At 38.1% G+C, this 14,080-nt stretch overlaps 1 protein-coding gene across 1 annotated transcript in view; it reads right to left on the reverse strand.

Annotated features, from left to right (window-relative positions):
* Positions 1 to 5,814: 5,814 nt before the first annotated feature.
* bckdhb (branched chain keto acid dehydrogenase E1 subunit beta) overlaps positions 5,815 to 14,080 on the reverse strand; it is a 59,328-nt gene continuing 51,062 nt past the window's right edge. Inside the window, exons 10-11 of the mRNA XM_007257266.4 lie at positions 8,053 to 8,199; positions 5,815 to 6,297 (exon numbers count right to left, since the gene is read on the reverse strand). Of these exons, the coding sequence (XP_007257328.3) occupies positions 8,059 to 8,199 (141 nt within the window). The 3' untranslated portion in view covers positions 5,815 to 6,297; positions 8,053 to 8,058. The remainder of the gene's footprint in view (positions 6,298 to 8,052; positions 8,200 to 14,080) is intronic.

A 14,080-nucleotide genomic window follows, 5' to 3' on the forward strand; every position in this document is an offset into this window, starting at 1 on the left:
TTGGGGTTGTAATACCACTTTTATCCAAAGGTCATCTTCACTACCTCGCCCAAGGGAGGGCCCTAGTCTTCACTGTGGTCAGGCTCAGCTTTCATTTCAAACCAAAATGACAGATACTATTTTATCTCTGCATTCTCACCATAATTTGTGGGCAGAAAGCTCAAGAGCCCTGAAAGCCCTCTTTGATGCTTTCATGAAGTTTGTAGATACTTAGTGATTAGTGACATTGTCTCAGCAGTTTGTTGGAAGGTTAGCATGCTTATTTCCTTTTTTTATGTTTGACAGAAAAGCCACAACCTCCCACTGAAATGAATCAAAAGGAGGTACATGATGTGTGGAGTCAAAAATGAAGGAAGACTTAAACAGAAACACAAACAAAGCAGGATTATATTTAATAATGGCCTCATCTGTTAAGTGTTTATTTAAAGGACCAAAATTATATTTTCTGTAACAATTTATAATCAGTATGTCATCAGACATTAAGGAAACATTTAAGCGCATATTTTGACAGCAGTGCTTAAACCTGTATGTTCTTTGAATTGTCCATTACAGAGCCTCTAATCCTACACACTGCCCATTCTCCAAGTCCTGCTTACACACCCTGGGTTGCCAGGTATGAAGCACAATAGCAGGCAAACTGTGTGCTGCAGCCTCAGTATTTATGTAAAACATTTTGTGACTAGTGAGAGAATGCAAGTAAATATCGAGATCTGTAAAGTAGTAAATCCAAATCCAGAGTGTGTATTTTCAGAGCATTGTTTTTTTTATATATACAAGTACTTGAAAGCACTATATATTGTTGTGTATGGCACTACTTGTGTACCCCTTCTCCTAGGAGGAAACAGTCAGTATTAATTAACAAGCAAACGTGTTGTGAACTGAACCTCCTACCTATCCGTCTCAGCGTGTTCTTTGTTTTCTAAAGCCATATTTGGACGGAATTAGTTTCTCAGAGGGTCCTGGGGTAATTTTTTCTTTCTGTGGTTTTATTTCCATCCAGAACCACCATATGTGTGTTTTTCTCAGACGTACTTTGAGAAAATTACAGGGTGAATTTCCTACTGTTTTTCGCTGAATGTAAATTTTAGTCTCGCCTTTGGAGCGTCTGACGAAAAGACTAGCATGTTAGAATTTTTTGTATTTCATCGCCTAGTTTGACATTAGCCGCAACGTCCTCCCTGACTGATAATTATTAGGAAGACAGAGCTTTCTGTGGCGCACAGATGTAAACATGGGAAAAGAAAGTGAGACGGTGCTCCTGCAGTTCGCTGGACCAATGAAACAGAAGAATAATCTAATAATTATCTAATAATCTACTTCATCCATGAGATATTCTGTTTACAGGCACTGAAACCTAAGTAGTTACATCTTTACCATATCTCAAATTCTCTCTGGAGTACCTAAAGCCCATGATGTCCTCTTTGGGTCACCCAGGAATGAGCCCAGAGTCGCTTCTTCTTTGTCAGATTCTATGCTTCTCCCCTGAGATGAACTACGAACTCACGCAAGGACGTGGACGATGACTGGTCAGTGACTAACGAGTAGTGCTGCCAGTTCCCCAAGAACAACACAAAAACGAAGATAACTGCTTAATCAATCTGACATAGTGAACATCATGAGGGGCAAAAATGTTGTGTAGTCTGATCTTGGCATAATAAAAGGAGTTACCATCTCTGCTTTGTCATGCTTTGTTGGATGATATACTAGACTCACACTAGATTTGCATGATGTCATAAGAAGAAACCGGATTGACAGAAGTCCTGAACAAACATGCTGAAGTGTTTAAGAATGCATTTAAATACATGAAAAACATTAACATCAAACTGGACACTAAGCCAGATACCAAGAAAGATTTCTGAAGGCCAGATCCCCTACGCAATGAGGCCTACAGTTGAAGCGCGTTTAGAATCCTTACTTCAGATCAGGGTTCTGGAGTCGGTCAGTGTAATTGCTGAGCTAGCTGGAGGACAAAAAACCCTCAAAATGTTCCTTAGTCAAGCCTATAAAAGTTCAAGAGAGCTGCTTACTATAATCACACAAAGACCTCGGTAACACTTTAAAAGAAGATTACCTTTATAAAGGGTTTATAAATGGTTTACAATTAGTTTATTTATAGTTACTAATTAGGTTGTAAATGCCTTAAAAATCATTATTAGTCAGTTATAACACATATGTAGAAAGGGCAACAATGACCTGTTGTTTGCCAAATAGTGACCCCACAGCCATCTATATTGTTGCCCTTTCTACATATGTGTTATAACTGATTATTAATGATTTTACAAACAAAGGCATTTACAAACTAATTAGTAACCATTAATAAACTAATTGTAAACCATTTGTAAACCCTTTATAAAGGTAGTCTTATTTTAAAGTGTTACCGAGGTCTTTGTGTGTGATTAAAGTAAGCAGCTCTCTTGAACTTTTATAGGCTCTATCTCTAACATTGTCTGCTGTATGGTGTCATTTCTGCCTCATCTTTTTTACAAAGAGCAATGGATCAAATAAAGAGCACTTGAAAAACCTGGAGCTAAACTGAAAGAGCATGAGACTCAAATATGCAAATTTGAGTATTCAAATCCAAATGTGAATTCTTCCAGCGATTCCTAGAATACTTGGGCCATTGACTCAAAAGGTCTACACAAAGCTCCATCCAGCACCTCCAGCACGCTCCTACCTTGGCCTGCTGAACTAATATGAGAGGTTAATCTCGAACCTGGCATCACTACTTAAACTGCTGCATAAATTACTCAGTCAAGACAAAACCGTCAAGACTAGATCCGTGTGCACAAGCTTTTCCAAAACAAAGAAAGCTCTGCTAAAGTCTGAAGTCTCGACACATTTTGATCCAGTCCTGCCATTACAGTTAGCGTGTGATGCTTCACCCTGTGGGGTTGGCACTGTTATAGCACATATCACACCAGATAGGGATGAAAAAACCCATAGTGTTTGTGTAACGCAGTAACTAAAGCCCAGAGTTAAGAGTTTCATGCAAATGTGGACAGCCTCCCTGGTTGCCATTCCTGTGAGGCATGCTAAATCAAAACAAGAAGATATCGAATATGCACCAGAATATAGAAAATGCACCCGTTACAAGTGCAGCAACACACAGGAAATACTTCACTACTGTCTACATTGATGGTTATGAAGGTTAGTGGACAAAACATAACCAACTCTGTGAAATTTGAAGCCCTATCTGGTCATGCGCAATGACGTTACTGGGCAAGTGATTTGAAGGTCATTATGGAAATGTTTGCATGAAAGCACTTGTTAGAAGTTGCTTCTGGTGGCCAGGACACGGTCGACAAATTGATGACATATCAATGTCATGCTCATCATGTCAGAAGGTTTGCAACATGTCACAACTGGCCCCACTTCACCAGTGGGAATGGCTGGAAGGATCATGTCAACAGGTTCACTTTGATTTTGCTGGTCATTGTGAAGCAAAAATGTTCCTTATGTTCATTGAAATGCATAGCAAATGGCAGAAAAGTGTGTATAAATCCACCACCACAGAGCTTACCTGAACAGCTCATAAGCAACGTGAATTGTGCACAGCACATCCGGTCATCTCCTTATTAACAGGATGGATTGTGCAGAGTTTGAAGCATTCCCTGAAAGATTCGCATGGACAGAGTTCACTCCATCAGCAACTGAACAGTTTTCTACTGTCCTACAGAAGTGTGCAACATTCAACTACTTAATTCGCCCCTGCCCCACTTCTGATAAAAAGATGCTTGCTTACTAGTCTTGATCTGCTCAATCCTTCCAGGATGAACTTAGAAAAAACTCAGATTGAGAGATTGAAACAAAGCAGAGATTGGATCATCTTTTCAACCAGGAGATCAAGAATTGGCATGCATCTGCACTTGTGGACCAAATTAAGTTCCTGCAACTGTCATCATAAAGACAAGATCATTGTCTTTTACAGTCAAGACTATGGAGTATGTCATCTGGAGACAAGGAGCAGCTGCACCTACAGAGTTCTTCAACAAACTTTCCTGAACCTTTACAGTTAAGTGGTCCAAACTAGTGTCCACTTCATCTAAAGAGTCACTAGCTCAACATGCTGCATATGTCCAGAGCCTGTCACTGCTACAGGTTAACCAACACAGGTGGCATTTCCAACTCCCTCTGACAGCCCTGCTTCTACATTATTCTGTGAAAAAAAAAAAATCCACAATAGCAACCTCCATGATGTGAGAGTTATCAACTAGTGACATACCCTTAAGAATGGGGCAGGATAATTCCCAGGGTTATGGTTTGAGGTCGTCTACTTGGAAAGAAGATACAAACGGACTTATTTATTTGCAAGATTCTGCCGTTGCTAGAATTTCAAAGTCAAAATTGCTTTGTTACAAAGACTAAATTGAACCGTTTTCAAAAGTAGCACTTCTTGTTTAAGGGTGGAATAATAGGTCATGAAAAAAGCATCTATCATAAGTATTTGAAAACACTATGTTACTGTTACTACTTGTGTATCCCTCCACCTAGAACAAAACCATCAATATTAACAAGTAAACCAGTCCAGAACTGAACCACTTGCCTCTCTTCTTCTTTGTATTGTTTGTTGTGTAGGTATAAACTGATATAACACTAAAGACACAACAGTTGAAAGTTATACAAAATCTATATGGGATGGGAAATAATGTATATTGCAAACATATAGAGTAGCTAATATCTTGCCATTGCAGAGGTTACTGAGCTCGTCATGCAGATTTAATATCCTTAACATGGCAACACTCGTAGATGTTGTACTGCAGTAGCCATTCAAGATTCAAGAGGTTAAATCATGGAATTCTGGGAAATCTGCTTGTGTTACGTTGTAATTATATGAACAGGGTCTCAGCTTCAAGTTCTCTTCTGAATGCAAATAGTTCTTGCGAGGGAAAGCCAGCAGCAAAAATAGTGCTCCATGTTCAGACCTAGACCTGCACGTATTCAGTTCAGCTCATACACATGAACGTACAATACTTGACACATGATGTATGATTCCTGCCTTTAGGTACAGTGCATCACGTTGACTCAAAGATATTCCTTCATAAAATGCAGGGTGCTGAATGCTGGCGGACCAAATCAGCCATAACATTAAAACACTGTGCAGCTCTCCCTTGTGTCACAACAGCAGCTTCAGACATGTTGAAGCATGGACCCAGTGAGACCTCTGAATTTTGGGGGTCCTGAGCTTGATCAGTTGTCCTTCCTTGAACCACTTTGGTGGGTATTGACCACTGCATACCATAAAAACCCCCAGAACACCTCCCTGGTGTTTTGAAGATACTTTGACCAGGGATCTGGTCTTCCCTGTGCTTCCCTGCTGTATTCCACACCAGTTATATATTTAGGCCCAACTAGTGCTCCAAAATAAAGTCATTTTTGCTTTTGTTTTCTTACTGCTCTCTATAAATCAACTTCAAGAACTGACTGTTCACTTGCTGCCTAATACATACATCTTCCACTCCTTGACAGGTGCCAGTGTTTTGACTGATCGGCGTGTTTCCACACGTATGTCCACATTATACTGAGAAATAAATGGGTGAAGTCCAGGCATGCTCAACTCAAAAGGAAAAAAAAAATCCACATGCAGCACCAATTTGTTCAGTGACGTTCACACCAAAGAGGCACAGCCACACTATAAGAAACTCCTCTGTAGAAATAACAACCACTGGCATGATCATGTCTATCTTATAACATTTTAGTCATAATGTTAGAAATATACTGACCTTCATGTGGAGATGGAAAAAAGCATATTTTAGTCAATAAGTTAACTGTAAAATATATGCTGACAGTTTAACAAACACTAAAAACAACACAGAATCAATATACAACGAAATCATTTTAATCAAGCTTTACAGTTTGTTTGATGGGAGAATGAAATGTCTTATTTTACACTACACTGTTAATGGATTGGTGCAAAACTGCCTTAGATCAGATATTTGAAGACACTGTTCAGACACTGTTCACCTCACAAGGGATAGTAAGGGAAGGAGTGGAGGAATCACTGTACAACAGCATGAACAATCCCTTTAATTCCCCCAGAAAACACCACTCAATAATTAATAAAACAGGAGATCAACAAAAATAGATCACACGGTTAACAGCAAAAACAGAAACATTCATTTTGCTAACTACAACAGCAGAGCACCCACTAGATATTTGCTGCATTAGTGTTCATGGCTGGTGCTCCACAGCGTGGACCGTAGAAATTCTGGAGTTACAGTCCATGTTTAAAAACCGCACACGTAACAGTCTGTCAGTCAACGAGGCCAGAACCTCTGTGCCCATGTCTTCCTGTCAATTCTGCAGACAGGAGAAAAAAAGCAAGGATGTGAGAGTTGTTTAATAAGGTGGATCACAAATCTAGAGATAAAAAAGGTAAAATGTGTCAAATTAAATATTTAATAAGCAGACAGCAAACACAACCACCAAACACAGTAAATTTCATAAAAAGCAGAGCGCGAAAAAGAGGGAGAGACAGAGACAATGCCATAAAAATGAACTCTCAGTTAATTCCATTCTCATTCTTATTTAATTGAAATGGGTGGATTGGATGATTGCCTTCCCTATAGAGATTTTATAACTGCGCTCAAAATGACACACACAATTAACCATGTTATAAACCAGTCGGAGAAGACGAGAGCAGTGGTGTTATTCATTTACACCGCATTACTCAGGCCCAAACAGGCAACATCACAGTACAATTATCACTACAATAAAATAAAAGCATGCATGAAAAATACAATTTAACAATGACAGCAAACGGGACAGACTGACTGAAGCCTCTTCTTTATAAGTTTCTCAAATGTCTTGAAATTTCACAATATTTTTGATCACCGTACTTAAACGCAACAACACGAAATGGCCCAGTGACTGGAACAAAAAAGAACTAAAATTATTACAATTTTTCACAGATGTTAAGCAAAAACAGGAAAAAAAAACTGAAAATAGTGGCTGAAGTTTTTATAATGGGATTTAATACCCATTTAACTGTGCGTGTCATTTTTAATGCAGTCATAAAGGCAATGCAGGGAAAGCAGACATCAAATCCACTTATTTTAATCGCTCAACTATTGCTCAACCAAATCAGAAAAAGGTGAGACAGAAACACACACTCTTAGTGTTTCTTACTGTTACTTTTATTAAATCACTTATTTCACTGCCGACAGTGTGAACCAATTCAATTTTCTGTCTGCTCAGCTTCATTTAATTTGTTAATATAAATCTACTCCTGCATTTCAGGGCATGCAACACATATAATATATATATATATTTTTTTTTACATTGTCTTGTTAAAACCTACATCAACATTCTTTGCAGGCAGCATATTTTGCTTTGAGATGTCAAATGGACATTTCTGGCATCACAAAAGTGTACTGATACAACCCAATACCATGACAGAAGCTGCTAGCTTTTGAACTTGTCTAGAGCCGGTTTTCATCTTTGGTCTGAAACACACATTGTCCATTTCTGAAGATTTGTGGCCTTGCCTTTTATGCACTGAAATACCTCCCATGAGTCCATAAATGGATTAATTATATTATGCACTGTAAAGGGAGGTATATTTAATTCCCTTCTAAACTTTCTTTAAAGAAAATTGTTTTTAAATAGTTCAATAATTGTCTCACATTTGTTAGAAACTGAAAATCCTCTGCCCAATTTTGCTCCATTTATGGATACTGCTTTTGTAGCAAATTATGATACACTCACTTGTTGACATCACCTGATGTCTTTCCTCATTACTAGCCCTAAAATACTCCCGTCTTATTTTTCTGGGCTGTGTTGATGAAATGGAGGGATGGATAAATATTAACAAATAAAATGATGCCGACAATATAGAATGTGTCTGCAGGTGGTATTTTTTGTTTCTATACTGTTCCAACTTTCTCTGAATTGGGGTTGTAAGAAGTGATTAAAGCAGAACAGAATAACATTCTTCTGGTACATTACTGTGTGTTTAGACTTATATAGACGTTTTTGTTTTCCATTAACCATTCCAGTTGATTATTTAAAAAAAAAAAAAAAAAAAAGAATCCCACTTTTTTATTTAAGGTTTACCTGGTATCAGTAGTTGATCATTCTTTTGACTGCTTCAAAACACTTCCACTTGTCTGGGATGTAGAAGGGCTCGAAAATGTGAGGGAATGGTGTGTCGTACCCACAAACCCTGGCGATGGGTGCCTCTAGGTTTAGGAAACATTGTTCCTGCAAAAAAATAAATAAAAAGAGAGAGACAAAACACTGTTAAGTCAAAGCTGCATGGATATCACAGGTCTGCTATTGCAGGTAAATAAGAGATGATCGGTTTAGGTTGTGTGAGGAACTCCACCTGTAACCCGAACAAGGCTACACTTCATCTGAGTTGAAAGAGTTGCCTTGTTATTGTTTGTCTTCTTATGAACCGTGAGCAGAGCTCTAAGGACTGTGAATATGAAGCCCGTGTCAGCAGAAGGAGAAGAAACTTAGGGACGTGATTAGGGACGAGCGTTTCATAATCTCTGGCAGAGCAGGTTTGTACCTCATCCCACACGGCTGCAGAAGAGGGAGACTGAGCCAGCAGACGAGAGCCAGGAAAAACCTGAGCCAAAATGACCCACACTCGCTTTCATCAAAGCCACTCAGTCATCAAAACACTGCTGTCTGTAGCAGAGAGAGCACAAAGCAAGCGTCTGAGTCTTTCTTCTCTTTCTGTTTCCGCTGACCCTCATAGAGGAAGAAGAAACTGGTACATTTAAATTACATGCTGTTGTCCTGTTTGCTCTTTGACCCTGCACCGACAGCCTGCCAGCGTGTGAAGCAACAAACACACACGTGCCTCTTCTGTTCAATCAAATGCAGCACATGCCTGAGCTCATGCTTTCTGGAAATGGCTGCAAAGGAACGCCAAGCTTTTTGAGAAGGCCCCTGGGCAATGTGTTATTCAAATTCAGAGAAGGAGAATGAGAAGGAGGAGAAGAAAACAAAGGCTAGACAACCAATAAAAAGACAGATTCATTAGACAAAGATGAATTAGACAATAAAGACAAAACATAAACAAAGAAAATTATCAATAAAACAAAGAATAGGATGGAGAAAAAGAATAAGATCAAGAATAAAACGAAAAAAAAAAAAAAACAATAAGGAAGAGCCATAAATTAAAGAATTAAACAGAGAAAGAGGAACGACTAAAACAATAATGAAGATGAATTAGACTAAGACAATTAATTACATTAAAATAAGATAAAGAAGAAGGCAAAGAATAAAGTGAAGCTGAAAAAGAAGTGGACAAAGATGCACACAAAAAGACAAAGGCATATGAAAAATAAAAAGAAAGATAAATTAGATAAATAAGACAACAAAGAAGACAACTATGAAGAAAAAAAAATACCAAAAGATGAAACTGATTGAATAGTCTGAATACAAATAATTATTATTATTAAATAAAAATAAAAAAACAAGACAAAGATGTAGAATGAGGAGAAGAATACGAAAAAGAAAGAATACAGCCTACACCCACCTCACTGCATGACTCGCACATGCATGGCGATGGATCCTGCTGTCCAAATTCTTGACAAATTTACCCCAACCCACGGCTCCTAATCCCGGTCTGCCTTATTAACAGTCATTAGGCCTAATGGATGTGGGAAGTTTCAGCCACTGCTTTCCTCCCTTAACTCATTCCTCTTTATTGGCTATGCGAGTCAAGGCAGTCCCAAAACAGCATATATCCTATCAGCTCCTCAGCAGAGCTAAAACACAGACACAGCTTGATTTGTGATGTGCATGTAAAATCTGGTGAAGCAGAGTTCCAGCTTCTATTTTTCATTTGACATTACTACCACTGTGTATTGACCTCAGTATCTGGATGTCAGCTTGAATGTAAGTGTATTTACATCTACCCTCAGTAGGCAATTTATTAGGAGGACTCGTACGCCTGCTTAAAATCATGCTAGTATGAAGTCAGCCGATCATGTGGGAGCAGTGCACTGAATACAATTATAAAATCAACAGGTTTAAGGTAATGGTTGCATTAACCATCATACTGTGGATGGGGAAAATACAAAACAATAAAATCATGATGCATGGTTGAGTGTGCACTGTTTGTTGGTGGCAAATGGCCTTGTCTGAGTATTTCTAGAACCTGCTGATCTCCTGGGACGTTCACAACAACAGTCTCAAGACTGTACTTAGAATAGTGCATAAAAAACGCTCTGTGGCCTTGTTGATGAGAGGTCAATGGAAAATGGCAAAACTGGTTGGGTAGCTCAAATAACTGCTCTAAACTTACTCAGTTGTGGTGATCATCAAAAAAGCACTTCTGAATCCACAACATGCCAAACTTTGATGCAGACTGTTATGTCAGTTCTAACTCTTTCTGAGTCAAGAACAGAAAGCCGATACTGAACTGGAATTGGAGGCTATAAACAAGCATGAAGAGTTAAAGACTCTCAATTTCAAATCATTGCTTTCATATTACAGTCTATTTTTAATCATTATTGCTGACCCTGTGTATCCCTTCATGGCGTTAAATTTTACCCATCTTTATCTAATGGCTACTTACAGCATTATAATTCATCCTGACGTATTTTAAACTGGTTGCATGAACATGACAGTAAGTTTAGTGTCCTTTAGAGTCCGTCCCAATCAGGCGGAATGCTATTAATATACGCTTGAACAGTAGATTTGCATCAGAAAAAGTGCTGCAGGACATCTACAAGACCTACATGCTGCAACTCCATAAATTACTGACCCGAATCACAAATTGTTTTCCTAACACCAGAGACAGTGTCATTGGAGGTTCCAATAGACGCAAATTTCTTTTGGAAAAACTGTGGAGCACAACCTGACAACCATACTCGCATATTTTGCCAATGCCATAAGCTACAGATCTTCAGGAAAGAATTATAGAGCAACCTTAAAGAAGTGTTTCATGGTGCATGTCCATAAAATATTATACACAGATTTGTATCACAATTAAATAAATAAAAGTCCCCTCCCACCTCAACACTATAAATTATTTTTCAATAGGTATAAGATGGCTACCAAATGGAACATAAGGTATCAAAATTTGGCCTTGTCTGGATCTTTTAAAACAGTGATTATATATATATTATTTGTTTATACATTATTCACTCAATGTATACTTTATCAGCTACTTCTGATAGTATAGCCCTTATTCATTTTGGCATTGCTTATTTTGCAATGCATTTTTTTGTTACTTGTTAAGTTTTTTTTTTCTGAAAGTCAACTGAAGAAAGCATAGATATTGCTGAGCTCAGCTGAAAAAATATATATGAAAGTACCTTGTAATATGACTTAAAAAGATTAGAACACCAGACTAAAACACTAGTACTACTATAGTGTTCCTAATAAAGTAAGGGTATATAAACGCTTATTACGAAAAATGCAGTACTAGCCAAATGAACACAGGATTTAGTTGCAATAACGCAGAGATCAGTGTAATAACAACAGCTGAGACTTTTCAGTAAAGACCTAAGATCAAGCATGAACTAGCGTTATGAAAACACTGGTCCAATGTTGGCACATTTCAGCTGAAAGCAAGTACATGCCTGCTATATACCAGAAGCAGAACCATTTCCCAGAGAACACAGCTACTCTTACACAGATGTGTCCTTTCAAGCCCACATATTTAAAGATTTTGTTGTAAGACGAGAGGTCAGGATGTCGGCGATGAGTGATGTGGCTTGATTCTATAATAATCCTATTAATTTGAAGTAATAAGTCATCACTATTTTCTATAGCTTTTTTTTTTTTTTATTAAATAGCTCTCTCCTGGGGGCCTACATTTTCACAGTATCAGCCCAGCAGCTGCCAGAGGCCATCTTTTTAAGATTTGTAGCCAGGTGTAATTTTATGGCATTTAAGTCTTTACTTAGCCCTAAAGCAGATGAGTCCACCTGCCAAGCCAGCATGTGTCCGGACAACAGCTTCTCCTCAGACCATCTGACAGACTATTTCTTTTCTGTAATAAAAAGGAAGCAATCTTTCTAAATACGCTTACTGGAAGGGCACAAGAAAAGAACAGTCTGGTAGTAAACCACGGCATCTGGACAGTGAACTTCCGCAGAACTCCAGTTTCACTAAAATCAGTGTTTATCTACGGGAAGTGCATGATTACATGCAGCGTATTTTAAATGTCAGTATGAAAATATGGCAACATGGCAGACTTAACAGGGATAGAGTTTTGTATTGAGGTACGACTTTAAAATATGATTTCAGAGCTCAAAACTGCAGCTATAAATTTTGTCTACTCTACTGTCAGAAAAAAAAATAAAAAAAACACCCCGTCAGTGACAGCCGCAGGTTGGAGATTATTGAAAGCATAGAGCGACGCGGAAATGCCAGTATTACCAACCGTGCAAGCCAAAAAAGACAACCGAGAACTGCCTCCCTGTGGAGCCCAAAGTCAGATGAGGATAGCCACATTCGGAAAGTCGTCCGTCTGGTATTTTTTTTTATTCATGAAGAAGATTTAACACTTTTGAGATTTCACACTCGCTGAGAGCAAAAAACTTTCATTCAGACGGAGTAAAGGTCGTAATATTTAATAGTGACTCTTTGCTTTTCTTGAAATTAGGTCTGACTGAGGAACATTAAGACAAAGTAGGCCATAGTTCCTCAAATGCTTTAACACATGGGACAAATGTAGGCAAATACAGCCCGAAATCGTAACTCAGCTCTGCTGCCTTTCTATTCCTCATCATGTGTTTGTGATCTTACTGAAACTCAACCAAACAGAAACTTGTGCTCGAGCTCCAGAAACTCGTCTTAGTAATGAAACTGGACAATCAGCAACTACAATTTAATAAAATCTACAACACTGGAACACAAGCTTGGAACATCTGACTGGTTTACGTGACAGCAGCACACAAAATCAGTCTCTTTTTCCTCCAAAGAAACCATAATTACATGTTATACATTACAACATGTAACCTGGGTATTAACATTCAGAATTAATTTAAAAACAAATCAATGACCGACTCTAGCTAGATTCACATTCATTTTTAGATTTACTGCAAAACGTTCAGTACTGAAACACTTCCTATTATTAAAAAGATTAATCAAAAGCCCTGACTACACCTGGTCACTTGATGAATATTGTGTATCAGGATTGTATCTGGATAAAGCCAAAGCACATAAAATTGCAAGTGTAAATGCACCAAGACAGGTTTAAAATAGATACAAATTTGATCACTCAGGAGGTGGTCTGAGATGTGAGCCACATTTTAGTAGTGTAAAAACACCCATCTCTCCAAGATACTTTCAACAATCAAAACACTCCCAGTGCAACTAAAACACCAGTAATAATTGCTGTTAAATAAGTTCATCTACATATTTCATCCAACACAGTGATTGAATTTCAGTCTAAACTAAACAGAGATACAATCCAGGTACCAGACACATGAGGTGACCAGATGTAAACAGAGTCAAAGACTATTTTAATACGTGATGTCATGATCTACGCTGTACCTGATTAACCTGGATAATTAATAAAACCTGGTAGGCAGTAAATTTGGCAAAGGTAAGACTTGTTGACCCAGTAATTCAACAGTTTTAAGGACTAATAAATATTTGAACATTTCATTAGACAAGTTTAATTTGACTTACTTTCAAACAACACAGAGCAGGCAGCACCAAGAGAGTTAAATCAAGGGATGAATTATGCTTATTTTTTACATTCATTTTCAGTTTCTCTGCTGTCTTCAGTGTTCGAGCTATTTTTCCAAATTACGCCTCAATAATACTTGAAACACAGCACAAACAGAGTCAAGTTTAACTACTTTGTACACTGTAAAACAACCTTGCCTATAATTTCAGTTTTTAGTACATTAGCATCCCTCCAGAGCACATGAGTAGGAGGACATTTTGGAAATTCCTCCGTATTTCAAGCACATCACCAGTGAATGAAAAATGAGGTGGTCTGATTCTGCTGACAGTTATGAAAACAGCGGATGTCCTTTAACCTCAGCAGCAGTCAGATCAGAGTGAGGTTAACTGACTTTGATGTGCTGCTCACCTCCACATCTCACAGGGAAGAGCTCTGAGACTTTAACGCTTCATTCCTCCTGATTTCAAAATACAAAGT

This window comes from Astyanax mexicanus, chromosome 6, assembly GCF_023375975.1.
Source record: "Astyanax mexicanus isolate ESR-SI-001 chromosome 6, AstMex3_surface, whole genome shotgun sequence".
Lineage (NCBI taxonomy): Eukaryota > Metazoa > Chordata > Actinopteri > Characiformes > Acestrorhamphidae > Astyanax > Astyanax mexicanus.